The sequence below is a fragment of the Pleurodeles waltl genome, chromosome 7 (genome assembly GCF_031143425.1).
Source record: "Pleurodeles waltl isolate 20211129_DDA chromosome 7, aPleWal1.hap1.20221129, whole genome shotgun sequence".
NCBI lineage: Eukaryota > Metazoa > Chordata > Amphibia > Caudata > Salamandridae > Pleurodeles > Pleurodeles waltl.
The window spans coordinates 14648194-14671504 of NC_090446.1; the positions used below are offsets into that span (position 1 = coordinate 14648194).

At 41.0% G+C, this 23311-nt stretch overlaps 1 protein-coding gene across 8 annotated transcripts; it reads left to right on the forward strand.

The window, feature by feature from the left end:
- The first annotated feature begins 155 nt into the window (after positions 1-155).
- Positions 156-23108, forward strand: LOC138303560 (zinc finger protein 300-like). 8 transcript variants are annotated; one of them, XM_069242814.1, is made up of 9 exons: positions 156-411; positions 4941-5067; positions 6292-6396; positions 7358-7474; positions 9243-9353; positions 11203-11313; positions 11872-11985; positions 19427-19612; positions 20413-23108. In XM_069242814.1, the coding sequence occupies exons 1-9, from the start codon at positions 373-375 to the stop codon at positions 20622-20624; spliced, it is 1122 nt and encodes a 373-aa protein (XP_069098915.1). In that variant the 5' UTR covers positions 156-372; the 3' UTR covers positions 20625-23108. The 8 variants fall into 8 exon arrangements, with proteins under 8 accessions (XP_069098915.1, XP_069098908.1, XP_069098910.1 ...); XM_069242807.1 differs by having other exon boundaries at positions 19427-20553; XM_069242809.1 differs by having other exon boundaries at positions 9243-9311; positions 19427-20553.
- Positions 23109-23311: the final 203 nt, after the last annotated feature.

Consider the following 23311-nt stretch of genomic DNA (forward strand, 5'->3'; position numbering starts at 1 on the left):
ATTTCATTGATGATTCTGAAACTCAGCACCACAAATCTTAATCTAATGAAAGCAAAATAGAAAAAACGTTGCAGGCCCGGTATAAGTGCCGCTTCTCTCTCTGTTGATCCGCAGGCTGCTAGCTTGCGATTTCTTCCGGTCCCGTGCTTCCGGGTATGCGCGCGCAGCACGGTTGCCTGGGCACCGCCCGTGACGCGGCCCTCTGCGCATGCGCCCGAAGCAGTGTCCCAGGACAGACATTTCCCCCCCTCGTCTTCTCTGGGACCCCGGGCCCCTGGCCTCCGCGCATGGAGCTCTCGTAGCTGAGCCCGAAGTCTGTGTCCAGGCCACCCTGCCTCTGCACAGGTACCAGGCCTCCTCCTGGCAGCTCCAATGAGAAGCAGGAACAACGTGTCCATGGAGCCAGTGCAGGTGAGCCGTCCCTGCCAGCGCAGTGTCGTGTGTTGTGCAATGCACAGCCCCCCTCCTGCAACACGGCCTGCAGCCGCCGCCTCCATCGCGTGCCAGCGCCCTCCCTTCACCTGCTCTGGGGTGCACGGCCCTGCTGTCCCCGTGGCACCTCTTCTACCCGCAGTCAGCACGTTTCCATCCCTCTCTTGTGTTTTTCATTTATTTTAAAGTTCTACATCGCCTCCATGTGAAAGAGGAATGCTGCAGGGACACCCAGGAGGAGGGAAGGAGGACAGGCGAAGAAGAGGTTCCAGCTGCTTGCCTCGAGAATAACTTATGTTGGCACTTTTACCTATTTTAATTTATATAGATTTACTCGTCATTGCTGATTCCCATCTAATGATTTAACGAACAACTTTTTGCTTCATGTAATGAACTTAATTTTGAACAAACCCTTATGGTTTTGACCTGAATTATTGACATGGGAAGATTTATTTTATTGGCAATGGACTTAGCCGTATGAAGGCTCAGACAGTCCAGATCCTAGAGACTACCCTCTTAATTCATTTAATTTTAGTTGACATAGGAATGTATTATGTAGGTAAGCGCTATTCGTATAGTGCAAACCTACTCCCAAGCAAGCAAGTTGCTCTACAGGGTCAAAGGCAATGATATGTAGGGCCACATGTCCTATCGCATGGATTTGCGTCTTCCTAGTTGCAACCTTCTTCCGACTCGCAACCTTCTTCCGACTCGCAATTAGGAAGTCACAAAATGCGATGTACAATGGTGTCTGAGACACCGCAATGCCCAAATGGGTCGCAAGGGACCTGCCTCATTAATATTCATAGGGCAGGTCAGAATTTGGAGCCCATTGGGAATGGCTGCACTCACATGTCAGACCAAGGTGTCTGTAACTGCTTTTCAAATAAAGCATTTTTTTAAAAAATGCAGTCAGTTTTCCTTATAGGAGAACAGGGTGCATTTCAAACAAAAAAGAGAAACGTTTTATTTTTATTTTTGAACAGTAGGTAGTAATCCGTGGGACCACTGCTGCTCTGAATTTTTTTTGCCACTGCCATTCCACTGAGGACAACTTCCCCTTTGTTAATGGCTTACCACCAATTTGCAATTGGTGGTAATCTGTGAATGTTTTGCGACTGCATTCCAGTGGAAAAAACATTCATACACGGCCCTGTGAGTAGCTGTTAGGAAGGGACTCCCTTTACACGCCCCTTCTTAATACCTAATCGCAAACTCTATTTTGTGAGTCGATAATAGGTTAATAACTCACCAAATAGGGTTGGAACGTGTCAGAACACCATTTAGCAGTCGCAAGTGGCCCAATTCGCCGTTTGCGACTGATAAATGTGTTCGTACATGTGACCTGTAGCCAATGAGTGGTTGGAGGGTGGCTTGGTTGTGCCAGGAAGACTAGACTGTTTCTCCATTGTGATGTAGTGTTGTTTAAAGTTGCATGTCTATAGATATTCCATAAATTAGAGGAGAATTATGGTGGTCCTTATTGATATTGGGATGTCCTTGTAGATCTGGATGCATAGATGAACAAGCATTTACAATGCAACGTGTCTTGCGTTTGCTCATGTTAGAGCTGATCGCGCTGTAAACTCCTAACCCGACTTTTCACCTATCGGGCAAAAGTGCATTTATGTACATAACCCGAAAAAGTGAAATTAACTACGTAAAGCGCTTGCCTTCTGCCAAGCGCGATCGCGCTCGTAAATTAGAGAAAAAGAAGTCCACGAGCCAGATGGAAAACAGCGAGCCTCGCATGTTTTCTGTACTTGGTCGCTGCGCTCGAGGCAAGCCCACGAACCAATAAAAACACTGACTTGAAGTTGACAGGGCTCCGAGCCCTTTTCTAAATACTAAAGCGCCTCGCTGCGATACGCATGTGCGAGCGCATGCAACGCAGACTCGACCCTAAAAAGGCCTGTTGCCTACATTTTTTTTCTCAGTCTGATGGTGAATTGGCTGCAAGTGTCCCAAGAGCCAGCATAAGTTGTGAACTTGTCAGCCAGATATGTGGAAATCGCTATTGTGATGAGCTTTTAGATGGTGCAGCTCATTTTGGAAAGGGAGTGGGCCCGCAAGGCGATTCAGTAGAGATCCTTGTAGGTGGCGGTGGCAAGCTAGGGTAACAGCTAATATAAGTGAAAAGCTTGATCACACAACCAGCACTGGTGGAATCATAGCATTATTTCCCCCTAACTTTTAGCCATGCTGCACAGCAGCCACACTACTGTGCAACATGGCTAAACAATGCTGACAAAGACAATAGCTTTCGCAGTGGCTTTGCCAGTGCTTGTTTATTTAAACCTTTTCCCTGGTCTGCTAACAACAACTGTTCACAACATGCTTGGAATCAGAAACCTCTATGACCTGGCATGGAAGTGGGGTGTGTATTGGAAAGCTCTGTGTTTTTGCCTGCAACTTCACCCCTGTGCTTTCATCAACATTTTTTTTTTTTGTGTGGGATTCCTTTTGAAGTCCAGGTGCTGCTTGTTTCAAGCCTGTGAGAGATTAGGTGTGGCCGAGGTGACTTAAAGGAGGCAGGTGAGTAATGTGGCGGATGTGTTAACGAACACTGCACCTGGATAAACCCTTATTGGTAATTGTCAGACCCCTTTCAGAGGTCCACAAGGCAATCAGGATTTACTGGGCCCAACCATGGTGGTCGAGGTCTTTTACTGCTGGGGTACACTTCTTCCCTATGCGCAGGGCTTTTACATCCCAAGATAAATCGCAATCTTATATTACATTACTCTCTGTTCGGATCACCTTTGCACTGCTATTTTAGTTTGAATAGAGTTCATGCCTCAATAAATCTACTCCCTCACTCGCTATGACTAGTCATATTTTATCAGGGAGAGCTATTTTTTTTTTTTAGGCCTGCTGGTCGAGTCTGCGGAGAGAGCTTGAGCTGGCAAAGAAGTGCTGTCCTGTTCATTCAGAAAGCGAATGAGCAATAATAATGCCTTCAAATCTTGGTTTTATCTTGTCACTGCTGCGCTTTTGAAAGAAAGAGGTAAAATGTCCGCTTATGTCTTTTTTCTACAAACTGGTGTTTATTTAATCCTGCAGATTGACAGCAAAGTTTGAGATTTTTGGAAAGTGAACTGTCTGACAATTGAGCTGGGTACACAACATTTAGATAGGTTGTATATGGACTGTGCAAATGTTTCAAAATATATTTTAGTAGTTAGGAAAGCACTTTTTTTGTGATTTTGACTTGAGATGGAAACAAAAAAATTATTAGGATCAAAACAAATCAGAATACTCGGTGATGTGTAAATGATAAATATTTACTGAAACACCATTTCCACATATTATAGTTTGTACGCTGTAGGGATTTATCAATTAAACTATATGTGAGAGGGCAAGTTTGTGGCCATTTTAAAGGAAAATGTCTCCAAACAATAGTATACTACCACATTGAGCTTTAGTAATATATTTATTAAAAGTGAGAGTTTTAAAAACTGAACTGAGAAACATTCCGGCCCGCTCTAACGACAATGCTATTAGTAAACTAAGAAGAAAGTCAAGAGTCTTGTGTACCCTATATGTGGAGTAGATTTTTACTATACCTGGAGCAACAATGTATTCTATTAAATCAAACAAAATAGCTTTTTGTACAACAGACATGCTGATCTTGCATATTTGAAGTTGCTCTCATATGTGATAATGAAGAAAAAGGCGACTCAGTGAAATAAAATATTTACCTAGGATCAACCAGTTCAAGGCTAGTTTATCAGTAAAGCACAATACAGTTAGGTTGAGTAGATTTTTCAAGTTACTAGACCTGCTGGTCTGGTAACATTTCTCTGATTTTGGAGGGCTGAAGTTCTTGCATCCAGGTTAGAGAAAATGTTTTAATCTTATTTTCACATTTTACAGCATGCTTTGCAGCCAGCCTGGCTGCAACAAACATGTTCCCTGGAGCATGTTATATTTTGTAGGTGCAAATGGGGAAGACATTATTTCTAGCCATAGTGGAAATTCATAAATCTGCACAAAACGTATGTCCACAAATATGAGTGCAAAAGTGCCAGTGTGACCTCTTTAGGGTTCAAATGCTTTTAGTTTTAAAGAAGGACACATGCATCTAAGGTTTGGTAAGCAGAGCACAACTAACCTACAGCTCAAAATATTGGATGTCCAGAGAAAAGAAAAGGACCACACAGTTAAAGGATAGATTTCTCACATGCATGAAATCAAGGATGTAAGGAATACTTTGGAAGAAAAGGTATCATAGATGCAGAGTAAATATTGATGTCAATGTATAGATGTCCCTAGTTCAAATGATCATTAGAAAAGGCATTTGCAAGACAATTGAAATTAGGAATAAATGGATAAATCAGAAATGACATGTTTTGTCATTGTTGGGATTGTAGCTCATTGTATACTTGAAAGATAAATTAGAAAGAAGAGATACTACAAAAGTAGTTTTAGGTTCTCTACAGACCTTCAAATGTGTATTGTGAGATATTGTGAAAAAAGCTAAGCATGTGATGTACTACTTTTCACAGGTTCCAATCATATTCAAAGATGTTGCTGCCTATTTCTCGGAAGAGGAGTGGAATGTTTTACAGGGATGGCAGAAGGACCTTTATAAGAATGTGGTGAAAGAAATACACAGATCCATGATTGCGCTAGGTAAAGATTTGTTTAATAAGATTTCAATGATCTTTAAAAATACCCATCTTTGAGCTTGCTAACCACAGTGTATTTCTTTTGTATCACAATGTCACTGTAGTTACAACGTGAAAGATAGTAATAGACATTTTCACTCATACCGGAGTCTATTCTCCCATCCTGTTTACTAAGCAATGTTGCTGGTGTCAGGAACTACTATTGAAAACAACTTTTAGACAACAGATTCATTGCTCGTCCTATCTTCCTGCACCCGCTGCCTCGCGTTATCCTCCTTTCATCTACCTGCTCATCTGCTGTGAGGAAAGCCTGCAAGAGTTGGAGTAAACGTGTGGAAGGACCTGTGACTCTTTAAACTTTGAACGGCTGTGGTGACTTGGGATTCTCTTTGACATGTGGCACTTAGAGGTGTAGAGGAGACGTAGGGAACTTGTGGAGAAGAAGACACTTGCCTGCTTGGCATCTTTTGAATCCCATTTGCTTACTCAAAAAATCTCAGTAGAATCAGTATGAAGCTTTGCCTAGATGTGGAGCTTTGAAACCCACTACCATAGAGTTTGAATGACTAATGAAATGTATCAGGTGTGTAAGTCAACATTTCCAAATGCTTCTTCTTCTTCTCATTAACTGCAGAAAATATCTCTCCCATGTTTTTTTTTTGTGCAAGTTAGTGCACAAAATTGAGAGATCTTACGTAGGATAGTCCCTGTTGTGAATATCCAGTGAACATTTCTTAAAGTTCTGTTGGAAAACTTTACAAATATCTTTGCGTTTCTTTTTTTAAACTTACTGGAAACAAAGTATACAAATATAGGGTTTGTAGAGGAAAACATAAAAAGTGAGTTTGTATATGCTTTTCTTTCTATTATAATATCTTTTACAAATTGGGTTCTAAATGCTTAGATTCAGACAAAGAAATGAGTAGTGCCTTGAAGATAATCTCTTTGACATCTCTGGGGATTTAAGATAATATTTTGTGGGGAAAAAACATGCAGATTAACAGAATTTATTTTTTTGATTCTCTTAAAGTCGACTATTATTAGCAGGATAGAATTTCTGCAAAAATACTAACATTTTACAAGATGCATAATTGAAAATAGTTCATCATACTGGTACAGTTATTATTTTTTACATCCAGGACTCCCTGCTACCCTGCTTAGAAGCTATGTTGTAGTAACACTTTGACAGATACTATTATTCGTCTCCATTTCCTGTCTCTGAATTTAGGCTTCCAAATTGTCAATCCTAGCGCGCTACTGCGGATAAGAAGAAGCGAAGCTTTGAACACCCGGGACAAAAAACGAAGACTCGATATCCGAGACCCCATTACATGTAAGTACAAGTGTTTGATATCCACCTTGTGAAGTTATCTGGGCTCGGCTTTGCCCTCTTCCTTTATAAGTAGTACCAACAGGTTTGTTGGAATCAGCAGTTGTTTCCGTATTAAAAAGTCAAGTTTTGTGAAAATAACACCATTGAAACTGCACCGCGGGTCTACTTTGAAGCCAATCGCATACCAGAAATGCGTTTGCCGGCTTGTAAACTGAATTTGGTACTAAGGCGTGTCTGGCACGTGAAGGTTGAGTAAAGTGGACTGGATTAGACATGCTGCAGGGCAGTGGTTCCCAACCTTTTGACTTTTGTGGACCCCCACTTTATCATTAATGGAACCCGAGGACCCCCACTGAATCATAATTCAAATCTGGGGACCCCCCATTGAGTCATTACTGAAAGTTAGGGGCCTAATCTATTAAACATATTTTAATTTTTTAAACCGTCGCGAACCCCTGAAGAGGCTTCGCGGACCCCCAGAGGTCCCCGGACCACAGGTTGGGAACCACCGCTGTAGGGCCCTTGAACTCCTCCTCTAGGCTGCGCTTCATGTTACTGGGCTCTTCTTCAAAGATGCACGGGTACACTGCGGTTCTACCGCCCTTTTCTAGCCAGTACATTTTAAGACAGTCTGCTACACACGTATGTCTTTCTTGGACCAGCACAGCAACACACCCTTCACTTAACAACTGTGTTTAGTTGAAGTGTTAATTTTTCTCTTTGTGATGTGAGCTTTTCTGGGTGTTACAGACTGAGCGACCTGGTGTGCTCCACTTCCTTTGCTGCTGTACACCTTCTAGCAGAGACTGCTGCCGGCTCTGCGGTGCATGTTGTGTAGTGGTTGCCTCTGGTTAAGGCCTCGTTCTGGCGCTCAACACAGGCTTGACTTAAACACGCCAAGCACTGTGCCATGAGCTTGTTTGGAACAATTGACGTAATAAATTATTATGTTTATGCTTAGCTTGCTTGGAATCCGTCAACCCAGACATTTTATTAAGGATCACAGCAGATGAGGACGCCTGTGACCGAGTACAGTGTGCCGCAGTGGGATCCGGAAATAATAGTGGTCGCAATGCAGGTGAGCCGGACTGATATTAAAAACGATGACTGTGAATAAAATATTCACCAACTCCCTCCTACTCTGCACCCCTCTGCACTCCACTGCTTGTAATGTTCTGCCGGCCAGTGATGCCAGCAAACACTTCTAAAGATTGAGCCTTACTCCTGGACAAGTGAGGTGCATTTTGATCAGTCCTCCGCATGTGTGCATGATGCCCCGCATCCATTGTGTAATTACATTGAGGTTAGCGATATCATTGTATCAGCACCTAACAGAGAACCTTGTAAGCCAGTTACCCAATCAGAAAACTTTCTTTACTGGCAGAAGTTAGCTGCCTATGTAAGTGCCAACTCCCTGTCCCTTCTGTATGCCCTTTCCCATTGGTTGGCACCCAGCCATATGTAATTGCCCCGCCCCTTTGTTGTCCACCTACGTCAGACCTATCGTTGACGTGAATGGAAGAATCCAGCACAGTGAGGTTGCTTTAAATCATTTAATTGATGCTTTATTCATGCATATTCAATCATACAACAGCACCAGGGTTCACAAAGCACCATTTATTTGAAGAGGCCACCTGAGTGCAGAAAAACCCCAAGCATTTAATTCTCAAAGGTCTGGGTTTGTGTAGCTTACAGAGCTTTTAGTGAGACTTGCAGTGTACATATGCAATCCAAAAGTCTGATTTTTAACAGATATAGATGCTTCTACAACCTCTCAGTCTTGGGTTTATTCTGTATACACACCGTGTTTAGTGTGGATACCGAGTAAAGCCCAAACCGGAGACTGGTTCTAAAATAGCTGTGATTTGCAGATTAAAGAAGTCACACCCTTTATTGCATGAAGCGTGAATGCAGCGGCTTATTTACAGCTGAGTCCATTTACAAAAACAATTTTGCTTTTGGGTGTTATGGTGGGCAGCGCTAATTAAATAGTTTCTCTGATTTACTGCAAAAAACATTTGTAGGGAATTGCATTTTCAATAGCATCTTGTGTGTACATTCCTTCCTTTAGAAACCTTTGTATTTTGTACGAACACTTTTTCCCATAGACACAGAATGGGTAAAAACCTTTGCTACATCTGGCCCTAAGTGTGTTAAAACTTCAAAATAGCCTTGTGACAAACTATTGCTTCAAAATGTATCACTTTTTCTTGACCTCGTGTGATATGCCAAATAGTTTGGACCTCCAGTACTGCATATTTACACTGGTCTGGAGTGTAGTATATTCACAGGTAACATGAATGGGCCTGGCTAAGGGCACTCTTGAAGTAACTGTAACTTTCAGATCAATATGTGTGATGCAAACTTAAATTTGTGAGGCGAGTGAAATAAATAATTTCTATCACCACAATTGAACCCTTCTTACCATAATGCTTCAATGATATATTAACACTTATGGTTTATGTTTCGTGCCATAGACAAAACTTCTTCCCTGTCCTTTGGTTGATGATGTTTATCCTAAATATGTGAGCTAAGCAGTCACCTCTTTAAATGCCTTAAAACCGAGATCAGCAGCAGTTTTGCCGAGTGCCGGTGGTGTGTTGCACTTTCTATGTAAAACTTCAAAAACATTAAAGTCATTTGAGCTAAAACTTGCAGCAGATGCAGGTGGCAGATTAGTTGTTATGCCAGACAGCCTCACATGTGGGAGGAGCAGCAGTATCTTTCTAATAGCCCCCCCACCCCTTGAGTGACATGTCTGGTTTAACATTCTTCTTGTCTCAACATTTCTTTCCCTCGAATGTGTTTTAGCACTAAGGCTTTTACCACTTTTCCTTTTAACCCAGGAGATGTAGTAATTACATCTGTGGTGTCCTGTACTATAAAAGAAGAGTTGGAGACCTCCTCTATGGATGGTGAGTTTTCTGAAAGTGGCCAACACGTCAGAAGTCCTACAGGTGGGTAAGCTTTGGCACTAGTGCACAGAGGCCTCAACTTCAACTGTGAGTTCTTTTTTTCAGTGTTACATGCATAATTTTAGTAAAGTCATATGTTCTTGGCTAACGCAGACTTACGTAAGCCAATCAGTCTGGCATTGGCTGTAAGCCTCTCACCTTTGAGAAAGAAAGAACGGAGGAAAGAAGGAAGGCAGCCGAGGAATAAGGCATGAAAAAAGGAAGGAAAGTGAAAAAAAGAAAGGCACTAAGTGAAAGAGAATGGAAAAAATAGAAGGAAAGAAAGAGAAAAGAAAAAAGAAGGAAAGGAATAAAGAAAAGAGAAAGAAGGAATGAAAGAAGGAAAAATGAAATAGCAAGAGAGAAAAAGCAAAACAAAGAAAGATTGAAAAGCAAGAATGAAAGTCAGGAAAGAAAAAGAAAGAAAGAAATTAGGAAATAAGAAGCAAAGAAAGGAGGGAAAGAAACACAGAACAGCTTCAAATTGGCGCAATCATGTTATGTTGTGCAATAGCAGCAGCGTAAAAGCAAAACACTCCAAAAGGGATTTACAACAGTACTTTCTGGCTGTAAACACAAATGCCAAACCAAAATAATTATAAAGTAAAAACAAAATCACATCCACTGAATGGAAGTAACTTGTATGCGGATGCGCTCCTTTTAAGAGAGCAAAATGCAGACACTTAAAGCGAAGTTAAGCAGTTCCTTAAGTAGACTGACCCGCTGCCCCATGCTATATGGTTAGGGGGTGGAAGCAGAATGTGAGTGACACAACAACAGACAAATAGATGAAAAGAGGTGGCTGAATGCCCCATTATGTAAATCAGCCTTCTCCTGTCCTTCGCCTAGATTGCGAACTTGTATACTGAAAAACATGAGTGCCAACTTTAACCTTTTGCCCTTCAGAAACTACTTGAAGACCCACCTTGATAGTTCACCTTCCACACTGCCTCTTTTCGTGTCTCTTCTCATCATTATCTAGTGCCCCTTCTGTTATTGTTGTGTTTTGTTTTGCTTTGCCTAAAGCAGACTGTGCCGTCTTGGTTAGCTTTGCATGTTAATAATACTACAAATAAATGAATAAAGTTATATTAATTTGTGTAGTCTGACGCAAGATCTATGAACATTAATATGGATACATGTACGTAGTTTCATGCTTCCTCCTCTATGAAAAAGCTTTTAAAAACAGGTGGCAATATATGCAGACATTGAGTAAGCTTGATATAGATTTGGCAGGATTACTTTATTCCAATGTTCACACTTTGCTTTCAAATAACGAATCGGATTGATGACTCGTGCGGTCCCCTTTTCTATAGGATATAATGGAACTTGTAATACGGCGTTTGTGACGGAGTATCCCATCCACCAAGTTCGTAATCCGGCCCTCAGTCAGGATAACATTTGTTACTGTTTTGCCAAAATCTGTAAAATTTACAAAAATGTGCATTTTCCATAGACAATCTATATTACATGTTTTGTCTGTCAACGCCTGTCACTGATCCCACTTTTATCCTAGGCGAGATCTGCATCAGTCCAACAAGTCACACCTCTAAATCACCAGACTGTTGGTTAGAAACTTATGTGCAAACATAGGACAGAAGAGCAATGAGCACATACTTGACAGTCCTTATCTGCTGTTATGTGTTGGTCAAATGTAAAATAGTACAGACATTTAAGAAAACTGGCCTGAAATGCACTGAAGTGTTTATTTCAACATCCAGCACTTGAAATTAGAAATGTTGAAACCTTTATCTCGGCTATACAAATTAGTTTGGAGAAAAATTTATTTTGAAGTTCCTAGTAATCATGATTCTTTCCCTTCAAATGGCATATGATTTATCTCTTCTACCAGGATTCAAACTTTCTAATATAAAACATTTGCTGGCAACCGAACAGGAGTCCGGGGGAATGTTGCGAGATCACAACTTTGAAGCAAACAAAAGAAGCCCCAGCTCCATCTCAGGTCACTTTTTAATGCTCCTGATTTGGTACTTTGTTGTGTTTGCATAGCACAAAACACCTCTAGGTTGCCCTACCTGAAACTGGAGTTTTGAAACCTGCTGAATACTTCTGATGAGCCCCTTTGATATGCAGCTAATTTGCATTTAGTTCTTATTACACTATCTGGGAATGGCCTTTTCATTATGTTACTAGATGAACATATTGATCTTTGCACTATGCGCATTCTCATGCTTCCCCGATTGCGAACAGTTGTTTTTTTGTGGTCTCATGTCATACCATTCCTTATTGTCCTTTCCATCTTTCTTTATTAAAATAGTTATGGTTATCAGATCTTCAGAACATTGCCCGCTGTTGTAATTCATGGATCAGGTCTATACATCTCGCTCGCACGCTCTTGTTGAGACACTTTGCAGTATGTTCAAGCCTCCTCCTTCTCCTTTACAATTTCCTGATGCCGCCGTCTGATGGTTAAACCAGACGCCCCTGTCTTCACGGTTTCTCAAAGGATAAACATCCTTGTTTTTGTGTGTGTTTTCTTTTTGCATGTCTTTGATATCAGAACATGTGATAACAAAGGCACCCATCTCACCCATCTTTGAAAAGGAAAAGGAGGAAGAGAAAGAGACCCATTGTGAAGAGAATCCAGTCTTTGAAACCACAGAATGCAGCACAGGTGAATAATGCTTCTTTCTCTCATTTACCTGGCTTTTCCCTGTTTAAAATGCTGATCATTTTAGATCTTTTGGATTTTTTTGGGCGATGAAACTACTTACGAACTATTTCTCTGTCGAGTCATAATACCGTCCCGAAGCCTGTCTTGTAATCTTGATTCCCTTATTTTAAATTAGCACTGTAACTTTGTCTTGTTCAACTTGTCTACTTATGCTTGCTTTTCCAAATGTACTCAACATTTCTGCTACCGTTCTTTTTTCCTTTGAAATGCAGACCTTTTTCTTACATTTTTGTCTGTTATCTTTATGTATATTTTTGTTTATTTTTATACTTTTTGTTATTTGCCACCATGGGAGTAAATCAGGAAGGAGCAGTTAAACTTGAGGTTATACTGGACTAACCAGGTGCTGATAGAATAGAAGAAAGATTGTGAGAGCATTATACAAAGTTTCAGATTGTTGGATAAATAATTTTACAGTCTCTGGTGGTGTCCCAGAGCTAAGACTGTTAGTATGATTCAGAGTTCCAGCAGTCCTGATTAATTGCCACTGCTATTTTTATGTCATTGTGATAAAGTGCAGCATTTTACCTTTTTGCTGGTTTGTTTGTCATCAAACATGAGGGTGAAATCCGTTCCTGATTTCTACAAGACAGTAGTGCCGCTATGAATTGAGTGGATGCTTGACATGAGTGTAATTTGTTGCTCTGCTCACTTTGGCCAATTATATTACTTCCGACTTTGCTAAATGCTGTTTCAGTAAACTTGTGTCTCATCCATGTCTGGATGTCATGAAGGCATTCCTTCTGAGTCATTCAGCATTGGGCCCCAAATAAAAGTTGGTGGTTGGAGATTGGAGATTTTTTAACACAGTGTCTGATCTTGTGCATGTGGATGGCCTCATTGCCTAAGCTCTTCCGAAGCATTTCAGTACAGAGGACAGGGATCAGCATACCTTGAACCAACAGATATAAAGAAAATAAAACCAATGGACGACTCCATAAAATAGAGCACCATCACCAGTTGTTGTCTTTACTATAGTCTGGTCACCTTCAGCAACTAGTTGCATGTATGCTTATGCCTATGTGCAAATCGCAAACCTATCTTGAAAGTAAAGGAGCGCCCATAACTGTCTGAACAGCTTACTCCTGTGGGCCTCAGACTTTGACAGGCTGAAGTCTCCACTGCTGCTGTGGTACCACTCCTTCTCTGCCTCTGCTTCTTCAGAGCTAACTGGGGGGCTGATGCCTAGACTTTCAAACAGTTCCAACATTAATTAAAAGACCAGCTTGTTATTTTTGGCATCTCAGATCGTAAACTTAATTATACTGAAAGCTCTTCTGAAGTCCTGAGAAATTCACTTTAGTGAGGTTGTACTTAGCTCACCATGACCCTGGGTACCATTAAGACGAGTTGAGATTAAACCGGGCATCCTTTGTCTAGTATTTGGTTGATGCATGGAGGAAGGAGAATTGCCGAACCCTGAAGTGATGCAGGCCTTGAAAAGCTTCGGGGACGGAGTTCTGGTAGCAGGACTCTAATTCTGTCAGATCTGGGGGTGTTAACAGGGATGTCTTTGCAATTTATAATTGTATAGAAAATGTATTCAAGGGCATTGTATCTGCTTGGACTGTTACAGCTTTCAGTTAGGACTGTCCGTTGTGTGGGATTCATTCTTTCTATGGCTAAACACAAACATTTCCAATATAGTCTCCCCCAAAGGGTTATGCAGAATGCAGAGAAATGTCACCCAGAAGCACACAAAAAAGAGAAATGCACATATAGGCAATAGAACCTTCTAAGTTCAAAAGGAGAGCGATGGGGTGGGAGGAGGGTGAGGGGCGAAGGTGTGGGGATCTGCCTTGGCTTTAAGAGCCAGAGAAGGAGCCGAGCTATCACAGAACACATCAGATCATTCACACAAATTCACACAAGAGAAGGCATCTAAAAATATAACAAGCACTTAAAATATTTTGTGTTTCATTTAATAAATTACAAATGGTTACTCTATTGAGTAACATTTATTACATTTATAGCTTCTAATGATAAAACTTAATCATAAACTTAGAAGGCTGTCTAGACTTTGCCATTAGTAAGTCAACAGTTATGGTTTTGGTCAGCGCAATATGAGTGATCAGCCATATAATAATTTTTTTTATATTCTACTCACCCTTCCGCACCTGGCTTCAGGAATGAAACAATATATGAAGTGCAAATGCTACATTTGGAGCACCATTTCACCCTATTAAGTTTTATATATTAATTGGTTTGTTGTTACTGGGCTGACCAATTTACTGTGGCAGTTCGGTGGCAGTGTGGTGTAGTGCCATGAAGTTGTTTGCCCAATACCACACTTTTCAAAGTAATAAGGACAAAGCCTGGAGATCAGTCCAGCTTTTTTGGTCGTGTTGTCTGCAGCTCAGCTACCAGACTTACCTCCTCTTTTTTTCTGATTTTGAAATAAAAGATAATGCTTTGTGAATAGTTGTTTATTGAGATCTAAGTTAGAATTGTTCTTCGATATGTTCAGTAAAACTGACTTGCAAATTATACAGCTAGCCCCGTAAATCTGTCCTGCACTAAGATTTACTTCTTGAGTGAACAAGCCCGACTCTCAAAGAATTCTAAATTCGCATAAGGCACAATAGCAGACACACTTGTTTTAAAAAGATGCGTATCCCTTAGTTTTCATAGAACAACATTAGTGTAAGGGAAGTGCTGCCCTCAAGTTACCTTTTAATGTCATTGGCCTTACCTTACCTAACACAAACAACCTTTTCTGAAGACACCCCATACCACAATGGAACCAATAACATAGGTTAGCGATAAACCCAGGTGCTAGAAAGTGGTGTCAAGGTTTCTCTCGGGTCTTAGGGGTGCAGCACGAAATTAAACTCGCTACGTTTTACTAGACATACAATACATTTCTTCTACTGCATTTGATTTTAAATGCAACGTTGATCGAAGGAGGAACCAGGCGCTTCAAATATGTCTTGCTCATACCTAGTCACTCCAGCTCTCCTTCATTTTGTAGGTGACGTGTGTTTTCTTTCTTTCTGAAAAAACATCTTAATGATGGGGCGAGAGCACAGTGCATTTGTAGCACCTCCCTTGGCCCACCCACCTATAGTTACTGTATACTTACTGGCAATGTGGCAGCAATGTCCCTGACCCCATGAGAGGGTCCCTCCAGTCCCTTGTCATAAATGAATCCAAAGGTCCCTTTTTCACTGGCACCTAAGAGTATCCCCAGGCAGCAATGGCAAGAGTCTCCTGCCACCAAAACCCCCAGATCTGCACCTTGTTAATACCAAGAGCAGGACTAAACTTTAGCTGCAAAGCCTTGCTTGTTAGTGTGCTGCATTTGTGTGTGTGTCTCTTCTAATGATAACCATGGGCAGAAGAGGAACATGCACCGTCATGCCCTACAGTGAAAATATGTGGTGGGCACTGGGTGATGGCCCTAGGTGAACTGTCTTTCAGGGCTGTTCAACTGCCCCATCCCCTGCTTTGTAGCGCTTCACTAACCTCTCCTGCCTGTCCCTGGGTGCACAGCTTGGCACAGGAGATCAAGTTTTCTGAGGTTCCCTGTGAGAGTATTTGAGCAGAACATTACGGTTGCACTAGAAAAGTGGAGCAAGCAGGTTCTCTACTAGAAGCACTCCCAATTCTCAGATCTCCACCTCTGGATTACCCTTGTTAACCCCTTTGCTTTAGAAGTCCCATGAAACATGCTTAGTATTGTGAATTCTATCCTCAACTTAACATGTCCTAAACACACTCACCGGAGTACTTTCGGAGCAGGCTGTATATGTTTTATTTTGTTACATTGGACCATATTATGTCTACTGAGCTTCTCCTCTGGACTACCTTCAGCTGACTAGTCTGTGCATGTTTTGCGAGAGTAAAGTGTTTCTTCTCCTTGTTCAGTGACTCTCCTTGCAGTGGGGGCAACACCGCCACCATTCTCCTTGTCATCTACTTCACAAGTGCGCATCTCACTCGCATTCTGCTGGTGAATTAGTTAATCCCTTAGCTGATGGGCGTCCCACCTTTTCCTTTCCTCCCAGTGCTGAGCCCTTTTTTGGCTCTTTGGGGTAGTTCGGGCTTAGGCTTTCAACTTTTTGTCCACATAAGCTATTCACGCCAAATTTGCGTCCTTTTTTTCCAACATCCTAGGGATTCTAAAGGTGCCCAGAGTTTGTGGGTTCCCCTGAAGGCGACCAAGAAATTAGCCAAAATACAGGTAAAATTTGTTTTTTTTCAAAAAAATGGGAAAAAAGCGCTGCGGAAGAAAGCATGTGTTTTTTTTCCCCCTGAAAATGGCACCAACAAAGGGTTTGTGGTTCTAAAATCACCATCTTCCCAGCTTTGAGGAACGGGCAGACTTGAAACAGAAAAACACATTTTCAATGCAATTTTGGCATTTTACTGGGACATATACCCCATTATTACTATTTTTTGTGCTTTTAGCTTCCTTCCAGTTAGTGACAGAAATGGGTGTGAAACCAATGCTGGATTCTGGCTAAACATTTCTGAAAAATAGACAACATTCTGAATTCAGCAAGGGGTCATTTGTGTAGATACTACAAGGTTTTCCTTCGGAAAATAACAGGTGAAGTAAAACAAAAATATTGAATTGAGGTGAAAAAACCAGCCATTTTTCTCCACGTTTTACTCTGTAACTTTTTCCTGTGATGTCATATTTTCAAAAGTAATATACGGTTACGTCTGCTGGACTCTTCTAGTTGGGAGGATATATAGGGCTTGTAGGTTCAGCAAGAACCCTAGGTACCCAAAGCCAATCAAGGAGCTGCACCTTACAGTGGATTTTCATTGTATACCAGGTGTACAGCAATTCATTTGGTGAAATATATAGAGTGAAAAATAGGCATCAAGGAAACCTTTGCATTTCCAAAATGGGCACAAGATAAGGTGTTGAAAAGCAGTGGTTATTTGCACATCTCTGTATTCTGGGGTGCCCATACTAGCATGTGAATTACAGGGCATTTCTCAAATAGATGTCTTTTTTACACACTGTCTTACATTTGGAAGGAACAAATGTAGAGAAAGACAAGGGTAATAACACTTGTTCTGCTATTCTGTGTTCCCCCAAGTCTTCTGATAAAAATGGTACCTCACTTGCGTGGGTAGGCCTAATGCTGTGACAGGAAATGCAAAATGGACACATCACATTTTTACATTGAAATCTGACATGTTATTTGGAAAGTGCCTAGCTGTGGATTTTGGCCTCTAGCTCAGCCGGCACCTAGGGAAACCTACCAAACCTGTGCATGTATGAAAACTAGCCACCTAGGGGAATCATGGATGGGGTGACTTGTGGGGCTCTTACCAGGTTCTGTTACCCAGAATCCTTTGCAAACCTCAAAATTTGGCAAAAAAAAAACACTTTCTCCTCACACTTCGGTGATGGAAAGTTTTGGAATCTGAGAGGAGCCACACAAACTTCTTTCCACCCAGCATTCCCATAAGTCTCCCGATAAAAATTATTCCTCATTTGTGTGGGTAGGCCTAGTGTCCGCGACAGGACTAGATCACACAACAGTCAATGTTGGTCCTTACATGAGGGCAACTGTTGACCCTGGGGTGATCCATTCCTGAGACAGGCGCTAGGTACAGACACTCAAGTGGGGTAGTGTTTTTATCCTGACAGGTGGGGAAACACTGGGTGGTAGGAATTTTGTGGATCCCAGCATATTCCTGTAGTTTGTGTGACAGAAATGCAAATAAAGATTGAGATAATTTTGATGTCTCCACAATATGATTTGGGCGGTGTAATTTGGGGCTGAACTAAATTGGGGAGCTCCCAAGAGAGCACTCTCTCTAGGCTTGCCGCTGCATGCGCCTCTTCTCTGGGTTGGGCTAACCCGCTATTGTCCCGCTGCACAGGCTGTGCTTGCGAAGGGAAAGTAGGACTGTCATCATCACCTCCCTCATCAATGGAAGAGGAGTTATCGAATGGGACTCCTCCGACCAACAAGTCACTCCCAGAGTCTGCACCATTGTCCTATCCCTCAGATGTTGTCTCAGTATCTGATCCTACGTCAGAGCTGTCCTCTATGACCCGAGCGAGGCCTTGAGCAGCAGTCATCCAACAAGATGCCACCTCTGCTACTGGCTCAACTGTCGCTCTAAAACACTAGCCTACGTAGACAGTCACAAAATTACTGGTGTGTGTGTGTGTGTGTGATACTTGCAACAGTGGAGGTCACCTTACCTTCGCTTCTTCCCTCACTCAGCACGTTCTTTCAAAACACTTAAAAAAAAAAAAAGACACACTATTACTTCACCTTGTCACATTCCAGTCATCAGTCTTTAGCGCCTCTTGCGCCCAGTCCAACAGTCATTATTGGTGCTCCCACTCCCATGATCTCCTCCTTGGATTCCCTCACTACCACCCAGCAAAAGTGCCCTTCATCTCTCCATAACCCCCCCCCCCCCCCCCAATCCATTTCATTTGTACTATAGCACAGGTAATGGCTGACTTTACTAATCTACTCAGCTATTTACATAAAATATCACTTTTATATATGGGTGTGGTTTTCCTGGGGGCCGATCACCGCTCCAAGGGAACCCACACACATGTTGACAAAAGTGATATATATATATATATATATATATATCTATATATAGATAGATATCTACATAGACATGTCTATATATAGATATATATATATAATTGTTTTTATTTTTATTAGCTGTATGGTTTCCTTGGGGGCCATAGTGACCCCCAGGTAAACCATACAACTATAAAAATAAAAAAAATTACTGCCCACACATGGGGTTGCCCTACTCGCGGGTGACCCCCTGTCAATTTCTTTTTTGTAATTTGTTTTTACTTCTTTCATTTTTAAAAAATTTTAAACCCCTGGGGGGCGCGATCGGACGCGAATGCCCCCACCCCCTACACAGGGCTAATCCTATCTTTAAAAAAAAAAAAAAACCCGGGGTTGGGGGGGGGGGGGGGGCTGTTTTCCGATGGGACCAAACCCCACCCCTTTAAGTGAAATCCCTGTTTGAAAGGGGAGAATCTCCCCTTTCAAACGAGGCCTTATCAAACATCGGGGAGGCCGTTTGGTCCTATTTTCCCCACCGGAGCAGGAAGCGGCCACAAGGCTGCTTCCTGCTCCAGTGGAGAAAACAAACAGTGATGTCAGCAGTGGGGGAGACACCGAAGATCTTCTGTGTCTCCTGGGTCTTTTTAAAATAAAAAATCCTCTGGTGCAACGCACCTGAGGATTTTTTGACCCCCTCCCTGGTGTCGGCCACTAGTCGTGACCCGCACCAGGGAGGTAGTGCGGGCGTCTGTCAGTCACCAACGCCCGCACTAAAGCGGTTAACACAACACTTGCATCTTGTTCAGTAATATGCATGTGTGTATTTCAAGTCTGGAACCATAATGTACTGATTTTTATTCCAACAGAATGTAGAAGTATGAGCAAAAAAAATAACTTAAAATGTTATGACAAACCGAGACTGCGAAGAGTGTTGTCAAGAAGGAGCGTCTCCAGGATGACCAATGTCTCAGAGGATGAAGCACATACTGAAACTCGCTCACAAGCAGGAATCAACAAGCAACTTGGAGAAGAACAGACTATTCACTGTGAAAGTAGGTCCAGTTTTGAAGTGCCTTCTAGTTTATATTCCCAAACATATAATGGTGCAAGTTCCGAAAACAACATATTAATGAACATTCAGCCAAGGAATGCAAAGGTTTTTGCAAGCCAACCAAACTTATTTAAGGGATGGAGTTCGCCTGTGTTTGATGAATATGATGACAATACCAGTGACATTGTGGGTCATATTCCAAGTGAAAAAGTAACAGATGCTCACATTAGTAGTGAAGTTGAATCCTATGCGTCTCAGGGTTACAAAATAAACATTGTTATGCCACCAAAAGTACCAAAACTAAATAATAATGGGAAGTCTTTTGTATGTGCTGAATGTGAAAAGGTCTTCAGACATAAGGATAGCCTTATAAAACACCAGCGAATTCACACAGGTGAGAGGCCTTACCAGTGTACTGATTGTGAAAGAGGGTTTGCTAGGAAGGAATCACTTATTATCCACACCAGAACACACACAGGAGAAAGACCTTTTACATGCGCTGAATGTGACCTAAGCTTCATCAATAAAGGAAATCTGATAACACACCAGAGGACGCATACTGGAGATAAGCCCTATAAATGTAGCGAATGTAGAAAATGCTTCAGTGTGAAAATAGGCCTCATAAGGCACAAACTAACTCATACTGGTGAAAAACCATATAAATGTACTGAGTGTGAGAAATGCTTCACTCAGAAACAAAATCTCATTAAACATCAGAGAACGCATTCAGGTGAAAAACCGTATCGATGTTCTGAATGGCAAAATGTTATAATGAAAAAATAAGCTTTTTTTTGGCCCCAGAGATCTCGTTCAGAAGAAAGACTTACACCGAATCAACAGTGTGCTTCAGTCTAGAGGTGGTGTGCATGCAAACAAGGTTGAACGTCAGTAACCTTTCCAAAAGAAATGTTGGAAACTTTTTATTGTTGACAAAATCTACACCAACATACTACTTCATGAAGCTGAACTGTTTGAAGAAAGATGCTTATTTGGAGGCTCATGGACAGATTTGATATACCAATGATAAGCATACTTGACAATAACCTATAGCTAATATGCCAGCTATGGTCGTGTAATGGTCTGAGTTAACAACCTGGAAAAATGAACGAGAGATGTCTCAAAGCAAAGAACTGTACTGAATTGTTGAGTGAAATATGTGATATTCTTCATGAACTATTACAATAAGATCAAAGGATACTTTACCACGCTATTTACAAAACAATGCAGATTTGTGAACAATTAGAAATATATATATATATATATATATATATGTACCATTTTCAGACGAACATGGGTGTTAAAAATAGAGGCCACATATTTCTACAGAAAAGGAATACATTAAAGGAAACCAAAGGGATATTGATGAAAAGAGTAGTAAGAGCAGACCAAGAAGATAAGCAACATCACTAATAGCTGACAGAAGCTAAATGTTATGAATATAATGTGTAGCTCAGGGCAGAACTAGAGTCCTGGTGTTAATGGTTGTCACAACAGTTATGGAGTATTGTTAAAATAATAGACTGTTCCACTTCTCAGACCAACTTGGCTAGAAATGCTGTAGAGTATCTGGCTCATTGGCCCTTGAAAAAACAAATTCAGACAACATCGATAAGCAGAATGCAATTTGCCGGTGTCACACGCATGAGGAATACCATTACTATTGCACCCATCTCTTTTACTCAGTGGTAACCTTTTTTTTTTATTTCCTTATCTCTGAATTTGATTCGTTTTATACTGTCTCGAAATACATACAACGATGTTTCAGTAATCTTTTGTAGCTCTTTTCAAACTGCTCTACTACCACATTTCCCCTTATAAGAGGAAAAGAGTGACCATGATGTGTATCTTTTTACTGTTAATTTCATTTCACCATGTGGATCTGTTTAAGAAATGTGAGATACCTATTCCAGAGTGAAATAGCAGAATTATTATATTGCAAAGATATACTTGTGGACAATTCCTAGCAAAATAATGAAACCTACAATGAGAAAAAAAACATTGATTTAAGATGATGAGTGAAAACCCACTTAAAGGAAAATATGCCAGAGTTCTCAGTGGTAGTGCACCTATTAAGGTAATTGTGAAAGATAAGCCTCTGCATAATAGCCGAAGTTTCAGTCATGGCAATTTATTTGGCTCAGCAAAATCCTGTCAGATACAACATAGAATTGGCTTGGGCACGGAATTGCAAATAAACATTCACATGTGCATTCGGTTTCCAAATGCTTCTTTTTGTTGTGGTATGCTGAGTAAAGGGGCAAGCCAGGAGGGTATATGAGGCTTAAATCAGCCATCATTGTTTATTAGCATTGTCATACCACTCCGGGATGGTGCGGGTGCCCAGGGGAAGGTAGGGGCTACAGGACCCTAGCTATGGTGACTAAACAGTTAGCCAGCTGTACTCTACTGGCCAGACAAATATGGCTGTGCAAACTAGGATAAGTACAACCTTTTCCACACTTGAATCTCATGATAGGCAAGGTGTGTTGTCACTGAATTGTCAGGAAGGTAATGTGGGGGACGAGAACTCAGAACTCAAAAGCCAACCAAGAGACATAACACATTGCCAATTTCAATGAGTATCTCATATGGAAAAATAAAGTACCTCGGTCTCATAGCGGGACTAAATGCTAAATAATCCATTCATAAATTTCCTACAGGCTTGTCTTAAGTTGTGCTATAACAGGGAGGCACTAAACACCCTCATCCTTCCCAGTATCCATACTCCCTCCCACTGTGGGGGAACCGCTGTTACTGATCCCCGTACATTCTGAGCATATGCAAAGATTAGGTCAGGAGCAGATTGGTTCTCACTAATGTGCTGTGGAAGTAAAATTGATGTTCTAGGTATATTGTTGAACTTATTGAAGAATGCTGTACGTTCTTAGGATTTGCAGAATGATGCCATATATGCAACTATTCTTTTTATGTTTATTTGAAGGCACTTTATGACCAGTCATAAAAGTATGCTGTTATGATAAATGCTTTTGTAGCATTTTCATATACATGTTAACCAAGGAACATATACATATTTATGTCTTGTACCTACTGTTTAATGTGTATTTATTGTTTTCCCTTTTACACCTGATTTAAGTTGTAAAGCTATTTAATTTTAATTAATTCCTGTTATACCAATCCGATAACTTCCATTGAGCAATATTATGATGCATCTAGACATTTTTCTACTGCATGTGGAATATTTTGTGGGAGGTCTTTACATGAATGTAACATGTTAGGTGTGCCTTAATATTATGTTTGACAAGGTTGAGACTGTTCAAAATGTGCAATATTATGCAAGGTGCAAAAGATGTTCCAGTGCTATGTGTATATAGCAAACGTCTTTAAAAGAAAATTGTACTACACTGATGCCTAGATTAAAAATGTGTACACATATTTTGTAATGCTATATCACTACCTGAAAAGCAAATTTGTTTTGTGTAATGTGAAACAGTTAAAGATGCCAGTCCCCTTGAAACATGAAGTCTTCTACAATTCAACACTGAGTGTTTTGATATTTACTCATGTTTGTTAAATGCATTTTTGTATTTTGTCCTCTGAGTTGTTCTAGTATGTAATTTTTTTAATAGTGGCAGAAAATATATTTTATTTGTGAGTCAACAAATAGGAGCTATCAATGGCTGCACGATGTTTATCTTGAATTCGATCCAAACTAATTTCTATATTGTTTTGAGTTTCATCT

What these genes read in the sequence shown, in the direction of transcription:
- LOC138303560 (XM_069242807.1), top strand. Translation starts at nt 373, where the DNA reads ATGAGAAGCAGGAACAACGTGTCCATGGAGCCAGTGCAG. An exon ending in TAATAGTGGTCGCAATGCAG is followed by an intron (nt 7,475 to 9,242) that starts GTGAGCCGGACT and finishes CTTTTAACCCAG; the next exon opens with GAGATGTAGTAATTACATCT. An exon ending in AAGCCCCAGCTCCATCTCAG is followed by an intron (nt 11,314 to 11,871) that starts GTCACTTTTTAA and finishes CTTTGATATCAG; the next exon opens with AACATGTGATAACAAAGGCA.